The sequence below is a fragment of the Delphinus delphis genome, chromosome 1, assembly GCF_949987515.2.
Source record: "Delphinus delphis chromosome 1, mDelDel1.2, whole genome shotgun sequence".
Taxonomy (NCBI): domain Eukaryota; kingdom Metazoa; phylum Chordata; class Mammalia; order Artiodactyla; family Delphinidae; genus Delphinus; species Delphinus delphis.
Window position 1 is genome coordinate 146,601,897 of NC_082683.1, and position 16,110 is coordinate 146,618,006.

Genomic DNA, 16,110 nt, shown 5'->3' on the forward strand with positions numbered 1-16,110 from the left:
CACCCTGATACCAAAACCAGACAAAGATATCACAAAAAAATTACACAAAAAGACACATGCACCCCAATGTTCACTGCAACACTATTTACAATAGCCAGGTCACAGAAGCAACCTAAATGCCCATCGACAGATGAATGGATTAAGAAGATGTGGTACATATATACAATGGAATATTATTGAGCCATGAAGAGGAACGAAATTGGGTCATTTGTAAAGATGTGGATGGACCTAGACGCTGTCATACAGAGTGAAGTAAGTCAGAAAGAGAAAAACAAATATCGTATATTAACGCATGTATGTGGAAACTAGAAAAATGGTACAAATGAACCAGTTTGCAAGGCAGAAATAAAGACACAGATGTAAAGAACAAACATATGGACACCAAGGGGGGAGAGTTGGGGGTGGTGGTGAGATTAATTGGGAGATTGGGATTGACATATATACACTAATATGTATAAAATAGATAACTATTAAGAACCTGCTGTATAAAAATAAAATTCAAAAAAAAGAAAATTACAGGCCAGTATCACTGACGAACATAGACGCAAAAATGCTCAACAAAATACTAGCAAACAGAATCCAACAACACATTAAAAGGATCATACACCATGATCAAGTGGGATTTACTCCAGGGATGCAAGGATTCTTCAATATATGCAAATCAATCAATGTGATACACCATATTAATAAATTAAAGGATAGAAACCATATGATCATCTCAATAGATGCAGAGAAAGCTTTTGACAAAATTCAACACCAATTTATGATAAAAACTCTCCAGAAAGTAGGCATAGAGGGAACTTACCACAACATAATAAAGGCCATATATGACAAACCCACAGCAAACATTATTCTCAATAGTGAAAAACTGAAAGTATTTCCTCTAAGATCAGGAACAAGACAGGGGTGTCCACTCTCGTCACTATTATTCAACATAGCTTTGGAAGTCCTAGCCATGGCAATCAGAGAAGAAAAAGAAATAAAAGGAATACAAATTGGAAAAGAAGAAGTAAAACTGTCACTGTTTGCAGATGACATGATACTATACATAGAAAATCTTCAAGATGCCACCAGAAAACTACTAGAGCTAATCAATGAATTTGGTAAAGTTGCAGGATACAAAACTATACAGAGAAATCTCTTGCATTCCTATATATTAACAATGAAAGGGCAGAAAGAAAAATTAAGGAAACAATCCCATTTACCATTGCAACAAAAAAGAATAAAATACCTAGGAACAAACCTACCTGAGGAGGCAAAAGACCTGTACTCAGAAAACTATAAAACACTGATGAAAGAAATCAAAGAAGAAATAAACAGATGGAGAGATATACCATATTTTTAGATTGGAAGAATCACTATTGTGAAAATGACTATACTACCCAAAGCAATCTACAGATTCAATGCAATCCCTATCAAATTACCAATGGCATTTTTCACAGAACTAGAACAAAAAATCGTACAATTTGTAAGAAAACACAAAATACCCCAAATAGCCAAAGCAATCTGGAGAAAGAAAAATGGAGCTGGACGAATCAGGCTCCCTGACTTCAGATTATACTACAAAGCTACAGTAATCAAGACAGTATGGTACTGGCACAAAAACAGAAATATAGATCAACAGAACAGGATAGAAAGCCCAGAGATAAACCCACGCACCTATGGTCACCTAATCTATGACAAAGGGGCAAAAATATACAATGCAGAAAAAGCCTCTTCAATAAGTGGTGCTGGGAAAACTGGACAGCTACATGTAAAAGAATGAAATTAAAACACTCTCTAACACCATACACAAAAATAAACTCAAAATGGATTAAAGATCTAAATGTAAGACCGAACACTATAAAATTCTTAGAGGAAAACATAGGCAGAACACTCTTTGACATAAATCACAGCAACACCTTTTTTGACCCACCTCCTAGAGTAATGCAAATTAAAACAAAAATAAATGAATGGGACCAAATTAAACTTAAAAGCTTTTGCACAGCAGAGGAAACCATAAACAAGACAAAAAGCCCTCAGAACGGGAGAAAATATTTGCAAACGAAGTAACTCACAAAAGATTAATCTCCAAAATATACAAACAACTCATACAGATCAATATCAAAAAAACCCCAAACAACCCAATCAAAACATGAGTGGAAGAACTACATAGACATTTCTCCAAAAAAGATACACAGATGGCCAACAAACACATGAAAAGATGCTCAACGTCACTAACTATTAGAGAAATGCAAATCAAAACTACAATGAGGTATCACCTCACACCAGTCAGAATGGCCATCATCACAAAATCTACAAACAATAAATGCTGGAGAGGGTGTGGAGAAAAGGGAACCCCTCTTACACTGTTGGTAGGAATGTAAATTGATACAGCCACTATGGAGAACAGTATGGAGTTTCCTTAAAAAACTAAAAATAGAACTAGCATATGATCCAGCAATCCCACTACTGGGCATATACCCAGAGAAATCGATAATTCAAAAAGATACACGCACCCCAGTGTTTACTGCAGCATTATTTACAATAGCCAGAACATGGAACCAACCTAAATGTCTATTGACAGAGGAATGGATAAAGAAGACGTGGTACATCTATACAATGGAATATTATTCAGCCATAAAAAGGAACAAAATTGTGTCATTTGCTGAGACATAGATGGACCTAGAGACTGTCATACAGAGTGAAATAAGGCAGAAAGAGAAAAACAAATATCGTCTATTAATGCATATATGTGGAATCTAGAAAAATCGTAAAGATGATCTTATTTGCAAAGCAGAAATAGAGACACAGACGTAGAGAACAAACATATGGATACCAAGGGGGAAAGGGGGTGGGTGAGATGAATTGGGAGACTGGGACTGACATGTATACACTATGTATAAAATAGGTAACTAATGAGAACCTACTGTATAGCATAGGGAACTCTACTCAGTGCTCTGTGGTGACCTAAATTGGAAGGAAATCCAAAAAAAGAGGCGATATATGTATATGTATGGCTGATTCACTTTGCCGTACAGCAGAAACTGACACAGCAGTGTAAAGCAACTATATTCCACTTTAAAAATAAAGAAATAAAACCCACTTGCTAATAATAGAGACTAAAGTATGATTCTTAGAGGAGCACATATTTCAATTATGTCTGAGCAATAATTTACCTCTCTTAAAAATAAAAGTAATAGTACAAATATCAAACTAAATTAATTCAATCCATTAATATAAAGACAGGCTGTTTTTGAGATACAGGGATTTTAGAAATTAAAGGTAGAAAATACAAGAGTCTAAAATAAGCCCATCATTGCTGTAAGTCATGAGGAAGGGTGATCACTCTTAGGAAACTGTGGCATTGTACTCTTGAATGAGAATTATATAAGTATGTATGTCCCTAATTAGTCAATTATGAGTTAAAAATAAAGCAAATCTTGATGTGTTCCTATTTAATTACCCTGAGACGCATGCTTATTGAATACCAGGTTGTAAAATATTCCTAATAGAGCTGTTTTAAGCATGGTGATACCTATCAGGGAATAATGTTATATGGAACTTACTAAGAATTTTTAAATGATTAGGTTTATCTGAACGTGTTGATGAATCAATTTCCCTTATGTAACACAAACTTCCATCATGCTCCTCCTTTTCAGAATCTTTTCACTATGCCTTCTGGCCCTCCTGATCTATGACAGACTCGTCCAGAGCTTGAGTTTCTTCCCTGAACCCTCAATACCTTGCTTTACTTGAATTCCAATTCTTCCCTGAGGATATATCACCCTCTGTAGACTTTTCATCCTGGTTATTCTCTCATACCCAAAGTGGCTCAGTCAAGAAGCAAAGTTCTCTGCTACTTTGTCAAACACTGCTTCCCTAAAATTGTGGAAAAGAATAACTAATTTCCGTTAAGGCTCTTGTTATCCTGTCTTCATAGATATTCTCTCCTAGACATTTCCTCTTCATTCCCTGAACATTTTTTCTTCATTTCTTGAGAACAACGATCCTTGATTCTATCTTTTCTCACATTTCAATTGCTGCCACCATCTTTTGTGATTTCAATCAATGTCCATGTGGATAACCTATCCAAGAACCTGGTCTCTCTTGACCAACTTATCCATCTCCAGTGTCTTTACCTTTTATTCCATCTCAGCTGCCCACTCCCACCATCATACTCTGAACCCTTCTCATCACATTAACTGAAAACATTCTCCTCTCTAACCACAGCCCCTTATCTTTCCATAATTCCTGCTCAACTACTACCCTCACATCTGTTCCTTGATATCCTTGGAACTTTCAGTCCACTAACCTTTCTACTTTCCCCTGCCTATTAGTCCCCTTCTAGTTTCACTTCTCTCTTTATTCCACTTAGATGTCATGGTCTACAATTAAAATAAATGGCTTGAAAATACTTGTAACATTTTTGCCTCTCTGTTCATCCCAGACCTCAATTAATAGCTGTCTTCAATTAGCTCTCCTATATCTTACACTCCATATTTTACCATTTGCATTAGTATTTAAGCATGCCCAAATCTCCCCTAACCTCAGAAACATCTTTCCTGAACACCCCCCCTCTCTATTTTCACAGGCAAACTTGGTGGAAGAGTTGTCTACATGATTGCCACTCTAGTTTGGATTCTGACCCCTCTACCCCACCAAAACAGGTCTCTCTAAGGCTACCCATTACTTGCATATCCTAAATTCAGTGGACAGTTTTCAGCACTCAGATTATTGGTTCCATCTGGAGCATTTGACGAAGTTGAGTATTCCTTCCTTAAAAACGTCATTCTTGGATTTTGTGATATTTTACTATCTCTTTCTTCCTACTCTACCCCACCTTTCTCCAATCTTTACATCTAGGAATTCCTGAGGATTTTCTCTTCTCACCCAAGACAATCCCACCCACTCCCATGTCTATTTCCTATAACTCTTATGTGTTCAAACAGAAATGAAATATGGAGCCAGATTTAATGAACTATAGACATCTAGGCACATATTAAGTACCCTCTATCACTAAAACTTAAGTTGCAACACATTTTCTGTAGGTCAGGGGTCCAAGTGAGCTCAGGCGGATGTCCCACTTAGGGTCTCACAAGACTGAATAAAAGTTTCAGCTGGGCTGGGATACTATCTGGAGGCTCTGATGAAGAAATCTACTTCCAAGCTCATTCAAGTTGTTAGCCAAATTCAGTGCTTTGCAATTGTAGGACTGAAGTCCCAATTTTCTAGCTAGACAGACTACTTTGCATAGATTATACTAATTAAGTACTGTCTGTACAGGAAGGGTTCTATGTTTATGAGAGAAAGAATAAAGTTTCATTATTAATAAATCATAATGACTACATATAATATTATTAATAAATTTAATAAGAAATAAAACTTGAGGGAGGAAAAGGCGAGAGGCTATTCCAGATAACTGTAATAGAGAGATTACTATATGGTACCAAAAATGCAAGTGAAGAAAGTAACTGGGGTTATACACTAGGAAAGAATGCCATACGAACAAGTTGAGTGTATGAGAAAAATTCAGCTTATGAGAGGGATATACCATGGTAGGAAGGGTAACTGACAACATTCTAACTATTGAGTATAACTTAAGAACTGACTAAAGCAAGTAAATACTAAACCATATGGCTATTTCAACATTTACCAGTCAGGGTTCTTATTTGAAATCATTGGAAGCTAACTGTCTAAGCGGAACAGCAATTTATTAAAGGGAGTGGTATGACTAGAGAACCAGGTTTATGGCTAAGCTTCTCAAGAAAAAAACCCTAAAACCATACTGCAGAACTGACCTTGTGAGGAAATCTGCTACTGCTTCTACTGGACACTTCTATGCCAAGGTCTTTTCTTTCCTGTAATTATTATTTATTATCGTTCAGCACCAATACAATTTCTGTACCAGCAAATCTATTTCAGAATTACTGATGACTCGATATCAGATTCCTTCAACCTGATGAGAACATAATTTGAGTGCAGCATCTGCTTCTCTGTTCAGTCTGTGCTGAGGTTTCCTAGAGATGAATATGAGTGGAGCGTCTAGGTAACATGGCTCGTGCTCTAGCTACCAGTGAAACCAGGGAAGTGAATTATACAGCTTAACTTAGGGAGGTGGGACTTAGTTGGGACTTCCTCAGACATTAGAAGGTTGCTGAAAAAAGTACGAAGGAGAAAACATAATAAATGCCCACAACAAAATGTCATATGCTAAGCATACAAAACTCACCTAAAATCCATTAACTTTTCTCCCAATATATATTAGTAGAATCAGAGAATATAGTGCTGGGTAGAACCTTAGAGATCATTTGTTTTAATTCTCTCATCTTACAAACAAGAAACCTGATGCTCAAAATGATTAGATAATCTATCCAAACTGACACAACTAGTTAGTAGAAAGAACTCATGCTTTTCAACCCTTCATATATTTTCCACTGTTCACTGATCAAACTATATGCTTATCTTAATATCAAACTTAAATTTTACCCTCAAGGAAACTCAGGGCTTAGTTCTCAGAAAGTCAGTTTGGTGATACTGGTCATTTTTCTCTCAATGTATTGATTTGATCAGTTTCTGAAAAACTAGCTGTGAAACTAAATTCTATATGCAGAATTCTAATTTTCTATTATTACCCATGAAAATGAACTGTAATTAAGCTTTGAATATGTTTTAACCATAGTCTGTAAATTTTTTAACTGGATTAAAACTTTCCCTTGCCAAAAGGCTAATATTCTTGCAAGAAGAAGTAGTAATTATTCAAAAGCTATAAGAATAAATGTTTAATTATGAAAGTACCTCTCACTCATATATTATTACATCTTACAAAATTAGAGCTAAAATCACCTAAGTAATCCACAATCACATGATTTCTCTACACAGTTAATATCAACACCTAAGCAAAGAGAACATTAACACTACAGCACAGACAGAACACATACATTCTTTTAGTATTTTATTTTTACGACAAGACAGATGATAGACAGAATTATGAGTCTTAACCTCACAACTGTCATACACTAGCTGTTTTTGACACTAGTTGTTTTTGAAACAGAAGCCAAAAACAAGCAATGAGATTTTGAGCAGGTGGAGAAAGAAAGAAGGCCAAGACAGAGCAACAACTCAACACAGACACTAACTTTGAGAAGCATGGTAATACAGAGAAAAAATTCTCTAAGAGCAGAAGATAAATAGTTTTGTTCAGATTTAAACGTTGTCTTAGAAGCTATCTATTTAGCACTTTTTTCTTTTTCTGAACACTCCACAGAAATTTATTGTACTGGTTGTCAGACATATAGAAATACAGAATCAAACATAAGCCAACACATGGTCCATCGACAGATGAATGGATAAAGAAGATGTGGCACATATATACAATGGAATATTATTCAGCCATAAAAAAACAAAATTGAGTTATTTGTAGTGAGGTGGATGGACCTAGAGTCTGTCATACAGAGTGAAGTAAGTCAGAAAGAGAAAAACAAATACCGTATGCTAACACATATATATGGAATCTAAAAAAAATAAAATGAAATAAATGGTTCTGAAGAATCTAGGGGCAGGACAGGAATAAAGACGCAGACGCAGAGAATGGACTTGAGGACACAGGGAGGGGGAAGGGTAAGCTGGGACAAAGTGAGAGAGTGGCATGGACATATATACACTGCAAAATGTAAAACAGATAGCTAGTGGGAAGCAGCTGCATAGCACAGGGAGATCAGCTCGGTGCTTTGTGACCACCTAGAGGGGTGGGATAGGGAGGGTGGGAGGGAGACGCAAGAGGGAGGGGATAAGGGGGTATATGTATAGCTGATTCACTCTGTTATAAAGCAGAAACTAACACACCATAGTAAAGCAATTATACTCCAATAAAGATGTTAAAAAAAAAACGAAAAAAACCCCATAAGCCAACACATGTGATGTAGGTGTGGATAGAAATCATTTAGTTTGACCAGAGGAAAAAAACATATTATTTTGTATGGCTTCATTTTCTTTGTGAAAAGAAGATAATTAATACAGAATTGGGAACAGATAACTCAGAGCAAATAAAGAAACACAAAATACATACCTCTTGATGATACCGTCATTCTCTTCTAATATAAATCAGGTATTTCTATATACAAGGATGCATTTTCCACAGATTAACTAGTGATCACTCAAACCAAATAATGAGGAAGTTTAAAAATCATAGCAAGAATTATAGAATATTCAATTTTATTAAGTTATCTTCTTCCCTCTGAAATAGTGCTTGCACTTTTTTTGCCTCTCCTCTGATAAACTGCTGATATCATTTAAAAAAGACATTTTCCCCAAACAGTAATTCTAAAATGTAAAATTAAAACAAGTTATCAATTTACCCAATAAAGGATAAATATTATATTAAAAACCCATAGGGATATACTATATTTATTATCACCTTTTGGTTTTTAAAGATGCTGAAATCATCCAGCTAAAATGGTATGGTTCTATTGGGAATGAAGGTCCTATAAGATCAAATGCTGCCTGCTATAAATTCAGTGAGACTCTAACCTTGCACTTATGCTTAATACACTTAAAGGCTTAAAAACAACTCTAAAATATTATACCTTTATGTTAATATATAAGTCTACTCCAAATCTGTATATTTATGTGTAAAAATGCTTCTTATTCAATTATGAGAGGAATAAATATAATTCAAAATTTGTATTTCCAGCATATCACAGATTTTCTCATAATCTAAATAACTATGTGGCATAGTGTATCTCCCTGGTTTAAATAAAGAGTGCAACTCTCCTGCGATTTGCAATGCCTTGCAGGACTTTAGTTAAAAACATGGAGAGAGAGATGCCAGACGGACAGTGAGGGAGAGACACTTGTGTGTGATCAGTACCTGGAGGAAAAAAGAGAAAAGGGAGAAGAGCTCATAGTACTAAATGGAAGTATTCTCTCAGAAACACTGCAAAATCTTTGTTTAAAAAAAAAAAGAGTGGAAAGTATAACAAGGGCAGAGTTTTTTCTGAACCTTTAAAAATAATTTCATAGCAGTTCTGGAAGGATAATCAGTTATGACCTAGGCAGCAGCACAAATTCTATAAAAGCAAATAATTTCTGCAGTATATCAAATAAGATATGGGCTAGATAGCTGTTAAAGTATCACCTAGTTTTAACCTGGAAAGAAAACAATAAATTCTATAAGGAGTTCAGATGATGTCATAAGCAATCCTGTAATAAATGTTTAACAAAGGAACAGATATGTAAGACATCAGGCCAGACTCTGTGAAGATAAAATAAAATACATAAAATAAATCATACATAATCTTCAAGGGCTACTTTTACAGATGACAGAAAGGTATACCTACCTATTTAGGACCTAGATATTTTGTAGGTATGATTACTATGTAAAAAATAGGCTGAGAAAGTTGTTGGGTTGATCACAGATTTTAAAAATTGTGTATATTATATACCATGACATAAACTGTATTTGGGCTATTTGATCAGATACTCACAGAATGATTGTAAGAAGGTTCCAATATCACAGGTAATGACATTTTCCCTTGAAGATTCAGTTTTGTTAAATAAAAAATCTTTTCCCCCACAATCTTTTCTTTTTTCATGCGATGTATACCATACAGTCTAAACCGAACTGCATAATTTCCAATCATCTCAGATTCAACATGATTAAATTTGAATGTTTCTGTGAAGACAGGGCATGGTCCTCTTTGGATGCTGGTTTTTGCTCTCTGTTTCTTTATAGGTAGAAGAACAAGGTGTACTTGCCATGAGTTGCCACCTGTCCTGTTATATGTTGGGATATCTGTGACAGCTGTCACTGTTACCAGCAGCTTCTGTTCTTGTGAGTCATAGTCAAAAGTCACATCCAGCGTGCCATATTTAGCTTCTGGCTCAGGATCAAAAGGTTTAGGAAGCTGTGAAGATGATCCTTGAGCTGACATATCCTAAGAAAAGCAAATTTAAATGTTTTCAATTTTTAACTCTATTATTTAATCTAGCATGTAAATAAGTACCTGATATTTCTTTAGAAGAATGATATGAAAACTGTTTTTATTTGCTATCATAAAGAAAGTAATAATAATTAACAGCCAACTACAATCAAAAGCTACTCTATGGGGACAAAGTAATGTAAGTGGTAAGTTAAACTCAAAAACTTATTATAATAAAGACATAGAATTTAATATCCACCATCACAATTTTGAGAAAGTTGGATATACGTTTTTATCATGAGAAACGAAAATATATACTTCCATGTATATTTCTGCTCCTTTTGTAAAAAAAATTACTAAATTTGTAACATTATAAACAGAACAACTGACAGCTCAATATTAGGCTGGAGAGAAAGAGAACATAAATGAAAGTATAATGCTACTGAAAAATTTGGTACCATTTTCAGATTTGTTTCAAATGTCCCCATCCGTAATAGAATGTTAACACATTTAGGCTTGAAAATCAATGGAAATGTGAAATATGAAAGTATAAACACAAAGGCCTCAAAATACTTGCAGCCAAATATTTATTTTCCATAACACACACACACACTACTTCAATTTTTAACCAGAATTTAAAACTACGTATTATTTTCTAATACTAATTACTGTTGAAAATGGCAGAATACATATTCCAAAAGTTCAAGAAAGCACGAAACTATATATTTTAATTGTAAGGTTAAAAGAAACTGTACCTCTTTTGCCTGGAATTGTCTAAAGTTCCTGCTAGTCTAACTATCTGGAATGTAATAGGAGTTTCAGCTAGTGACTAACAGTGCCAAATTCAGCTCTCTGACTTTTCAGCTATACCACCTCACCCCTTCAAATATTTTAATAAATATTAAGTGTTTTTCATTTTAAAATGTGGGCCAATTTTATAATCTTCTGAATTTTTCTGAACTTTTATTTAATGCGTACTGTAGTAGGCACTACTACTGACTCTTGGTCTTCCCTTTTCGCATGCCTCAAAAAAACTACCTGGGTTTTAGCCAGAAACACATTGTCTGGCAAGAAACTTTACTTTGAAGTCTTCCTTACAACTGATATAGCAATGAAACTCTGCTCTAGCCAAAGGGAGAGAAACAGAGTTCAGTATGAAACATCCAGATCAGGTTTGTAGAAAAAATTACGTGCTCTTCACTCTCTATCTCTCACTCTTCCCACAAGCAGATACACAGATAGGATGTGTGGGTCAGCTTGGACCATGTGGATTAGGACAACACCCTAGGGGACAGAAGAGTGACTAAAAAGCAGGAACTGGGCCCCTGGATGATGTTGTAGAGCAAAGTCACCTACTCACCCAGGAGTATTGTTAAATGAAAGACGAACAATCTTCTGTGGTTTTGTATCTGTATTTGCCATTGTACTTGTCTCCTTGTTACAGCAGCTTAACATGTGCCTAACTATTGCACCTACTATGTGCCAGGACATATTTTTGGGTGGGGGATGCAGCAGAGAACCAAAAAGACACAAGTCTTTGACCTCATAGATCTTACATGTCTACCTACGATGACTCAATTTTGTATGGTGTACGGAAGAAAAGATGACAAGTAAAGAAGAATACTTTAGGAGTAGGAACAAACTCTCATAGAATAATTCAGTTTTTTATGCAATATGATTAGATCAGGGTAAAAATATTCTTACTCTGTTAAATTGACAGTTTAGAACAAAATGTTTTACTGCATGCTACTTCATAATTGCTAATTAAATGATTAATTACATTAATTTATTTTTCAATTAAATATTTTCTAAAACAGTGTCATGACAGCTAAGATTTTCAAGGTAATAAAGATTTTTATACGGTCTCAGATAACTATTTCTGAATTTTGTTTCTCTTGGTGCCTCCCTTTTTTTTTTTTTTCCTGGGCATTCCTTGTGAAACTGAGGGTTAAAAGGGTGGGACTTTTACAGATAAAAGCTACTATTTGTATTCTACAAACAGATAATTAGAAAATAATCCCTCTTTTCAAGGTTCTAAGTCAAAGTTTTCAATAATCTTTAGCCAGCAACAGGTCATCAATACAGTTAATGAACTCCTTGCCAGGGAATCCTTCTGAACCCTCCTCACTCCTCTCCTAGTTCAACTGTGTAGGAAGATAGGTTCTAAAATAGCTGGATCCTGGATTAAACCAATAGGAAGGTAAGAATTTTCTATTTGATAAATAATATCTATTAAAGGAATGGTAGGAAGCAAAGTAAACTTGAAAAAACACAAGAATGAGTTTTACACTAACACAGGCTATCAGCACCTAAATATTTATGTGACATGCATTTGCTGTAGTTTGAACATATTGTTTCGCTGTAGAAGACACAAAAACAAGCAGGATTGAGGAGACTCAATAAGAAGTGTTAACACAGCAAGCTTCTGAAATATGGGCAAAACTCACAGGTTCTGTTAACTACAGATAATAAGTAAGGAATTAACTTGGGAGACACAGGCAGAATTCAGAACATGTGGTAAATATATATAATAACTAAGTTAATAACTTGTTAAGATATGTCAAAGACAGAATAAACAGAAAATAAGATAGAACAAATGACTATTACCTATGGAAAGGGATGGAAAGGCCAAGCTATGATCATGTCACCTCTGGGCTGACAGCTCTGTCACCCACGTGTTCTATTAAGAAATGCAGATAAAATCTATGTCTGTTTAGTAGACTAACTGCAAGTTTTACTTGTGGCCAGGAGTACTTGCCCCTGCATCTCTCCCATAAAACAAGTATGTGTTTTTGGCCCCTGGCACCCTTGTTCAAATCTCAACTTTTGTCCTTGTTACCGTGCCGTAATTAGGGAATGCTGATGGAGCAGAAAGAGTAAGACTGAACATAAGGACATTATATAAACCAGGATCCACACGGTGTTTGTTGTCTTGCCACCTGTATCTAAGGGCATCCTATCCTAAGTGTGTTCTCCTACCTTATCTTGCTCCTCTTCCTTCTTGCTTTACATTTGAAATAGCTTAAAACACACATACATACATGCATGCACACACACACACAAGTGTAACCTGAGCATCTTAATTTGGTCTGTGAGTCCTCTGGGATAGCTTGCCTGGTGGTGTACTTGGAGGGTACCGATACTTCAAAGTAATTTCGCACACAATGATTCAAGTCAAGAGGGGCAATAGAGCGTAGTTGTTAAGACCACTGTTTTTGTAGTCAGGCAGACCTGGCTTTGAATTACAGTTCTACTGTTTAAGAGCTACTTATACCTGGGCAACTTGCTTAATGCTCTGAGTCTTAATGTTTTCATTTCTAAAATGGAAATAACAACTTTCTGAAGATGAGGTTGTTAGAGTTAAATGAGCTATGTAAAGCTTTTAGAAAAGTTATTGGCACAATTGGTGACAGCTATTATTATTGTTGTTAGTTCCACAATCCAGGTTTCACTGTTTATGTGCTGGCTATCTATATAGTTTGCAAATCTATAAAATAGTTATCTCAAATTTGCTCAGGTACAAAACATGGAGAAATATTCTTTGTGGAAAATGATGAAATACTACTATGTTAAATTTATAATACCAATGCAGAATTTTCTTCTAAGTTAGATAAGTTAGATACTATATAATAATATTAGAAATAGTAGAAGAGTAGTAACAGATAAAAAGTGTTCCTAGAAATTATATAAGAAAAACTTTGAGGAAATTCTATTCAGAGCTGTACTTTCATTATTTAATTTTGGCAGTAGATAAAATTCACCTAGTAAGAACACTGACACACTGCAGTATCATGAAATGTTGTCTGGGACAAAAGTTGTAAAAACTTGCCATCTGGAAAAAAAGGAAACCTAAAAGTAAATACTGCCTAATGAAAACCTCTAGATTACCTTTATAGATTTTATCATCATTGAAAGATTAAAACAAATCCCTTTTACAACATGGAAAGACTTCAAAAGTATAACACACTTATTTTTGTTGTTGTTTTCACATTTTTTGCTCCAAAAAAAGGAAATAACTTAAAACACAACCAACCAACCTCTCTGAATGCATGATGCCATGAATTCAAATTTCATTAGTAAAGCTGAGCATCACTTATCCCTTCCATATTCCATGGTATGGAAATGCAGACATTATTCTGAAAGGCTTGTAAAACATTAAAGGGCCACCTCCCAATAGTAAAAATATCCAAATAAAATAATTTAAAAAATAAACACAAACATAAATAGGAACCTTAAGATAAAAGAAATGGGTAATTCCAGAATGTTTTATGTAAAATGTTAAAAAAAATTTTTTTTAAACCCCTACTGAGGTTGAACCCTGAGGCAAGATACTTCTCAATATCTTGCATATTGCTCTCATTTTTATCTACCTGTCCTCTTTTGAAAGGGAGTTGGAGGATGGTTGGGACAGCCCTGAAAAATCTGCTGGATAAAAACAGAAACTGGTACCATAAGCCATAAAGGACAAGATAGTGATAAAACCTTCTGACCAAGAGGATAAGCACAGGATTATTATTATCTTCCAAATAACATTCATTTAAAAACTTCTATGTGCTTTTACTTACTTCAGGGCTCAGGACTGCAGTGCTGTCACTTGGAACATCTTCTTCATATCCTTTATTATGAAAACTTTCTATTTCATGACCTGTGCTTCCTTCACTTGGACACTTGTTATATGAGCATCTTGGACTGTTGCTGCAGTGGGAAAATTCACATTTACTGTCCCCAATTTCTGAGGGTGTACATGAGAGATGGGGAGAACCACTGTCATCCTGATATGGTGGTGGCTGCAATTCATCCAGTGGGGGTGTTCTTCTCATTCTCTGAATGCAGTTTCCTGATAATGATTAAGAATCTGGTCACTGTTTCCAATTAGCCTCGACATGCAGTACAGTCCACAATAATTGTAATAACTTAAAAAAACTGGATTAAGATTCTGTGGCAAAGTAACTACTAGATTTACTAATGAGTTGTCTTCTTCCCTAGTTCAGATGCAGAAATCAAATAATCTGGTTTCCCATTCCTCTCCTCCTGCATAATAAGATCAGGAAAAATAAAAGTTATATAACAAGACCCTGTTTTATACTATAAAAATGGGAGAGCAAAAAATACTAAGTGAAATTGATGATTTATTTAGGTCTTTCTTTCAAAACAATCCTAGAGCATACAAACTTCATTTATTCCCTTATGATCTGTGACCTCTCTAGCCACAATAGTAAAAGCATGGTAGGTGAAACAAATATAAACCTCATTTATTGTCTTCAGTTACTGAGATGAACTTAAACTAGCATTCATCTTAGCAGAGTCGGAAACTATTTTTCCACATCTATCCTAGATCCAGAATCCTGGAATGGGTGCACTCTGAATGGAGGCCTAATTCCCCCATCCCCAGCAAAGCCTGAAGGCTGCATTCCACCCCGCCTGCATTATAAAGAGGCCACACCCTGCCCCACCACACCCTGAATCTGTATTCCTTCTAAAGTACGGCTCCACCTTGTCCATGGCACGCATCTCCACCTCCAGCAGTTAATCTGAAACCACATTTTCTTCCTCTCTTAAATTATGCTTTTAACTTTTACCGTAATGATGTATCTAAATAACTGAGAATAAACACGTCTGTGAACAGGATAGAGGTGGGGACAGGAGGGTATGTAAGGAAATAGAGTTCAGTATACAACTGAGGAATAGCTAAGTCTGTGTAGATAAATCCTGGACACAATAACAGATATTAAATTTAAACACTGCTCATTTCTTCCTTTAATGGACTGTGACGCTCCTTTCTCAAAAGGGACTCTGAAAAAAAGGTAGTTTGTATTGTAATTCTTATAATGGAGTTCAGTTCAAATGTTCAATAGGTCTTCTGTTCTTCCTTAGAAAAACTTTACATAAGAACTATAAAACTCATTGAAAAATTACTACAATGTCTGGTTCAAATGAAAAATATTGAACTTAGCATAGATTTACATATTTGCTCAGAAGCCCTAATTTTGTAAAAAGAAATTAAATGTCTCACCTACTGAGTCTAACATACCCACTTTAGAAAACATAAGCACAAAGTAGAAAAGTTAATGACTTAATATAGTTGAAGCTAAATTGGAGAAGACAGAATAGATTAAATAGATGGATTGCAAATAGTAGCTAATAAAACACAATAAACCAGATTTCAGAACAGGGCTTCCAGGAAAACTTTTGTTTTCCTGACAAAAGCAGG

The 16,110-nt window shown here is 35.2% G+C and overlaps 1 protein-coding gene across 1 annotated transcript in view; it reads right to left on the minus strand.

The window, feature by feature from the left end:
- The window catches only part of SYT14 (synaptotagmin 14), a 146,660-nt gene that overhangs the window by 57,721 nt on the left and 72,829 nt on the right, over positions 1-16,110 (minus strand). Inside the window, 2 exon segments of the mRNA XM_059995224.1 lie at positions 9,465-9,914; positions 14,465-14,736. Of these exon segments, the coding sequence (XP_059851207.1) occupies positions 9,465-9,914; positions 14,465-14,736 (722 nt within the window).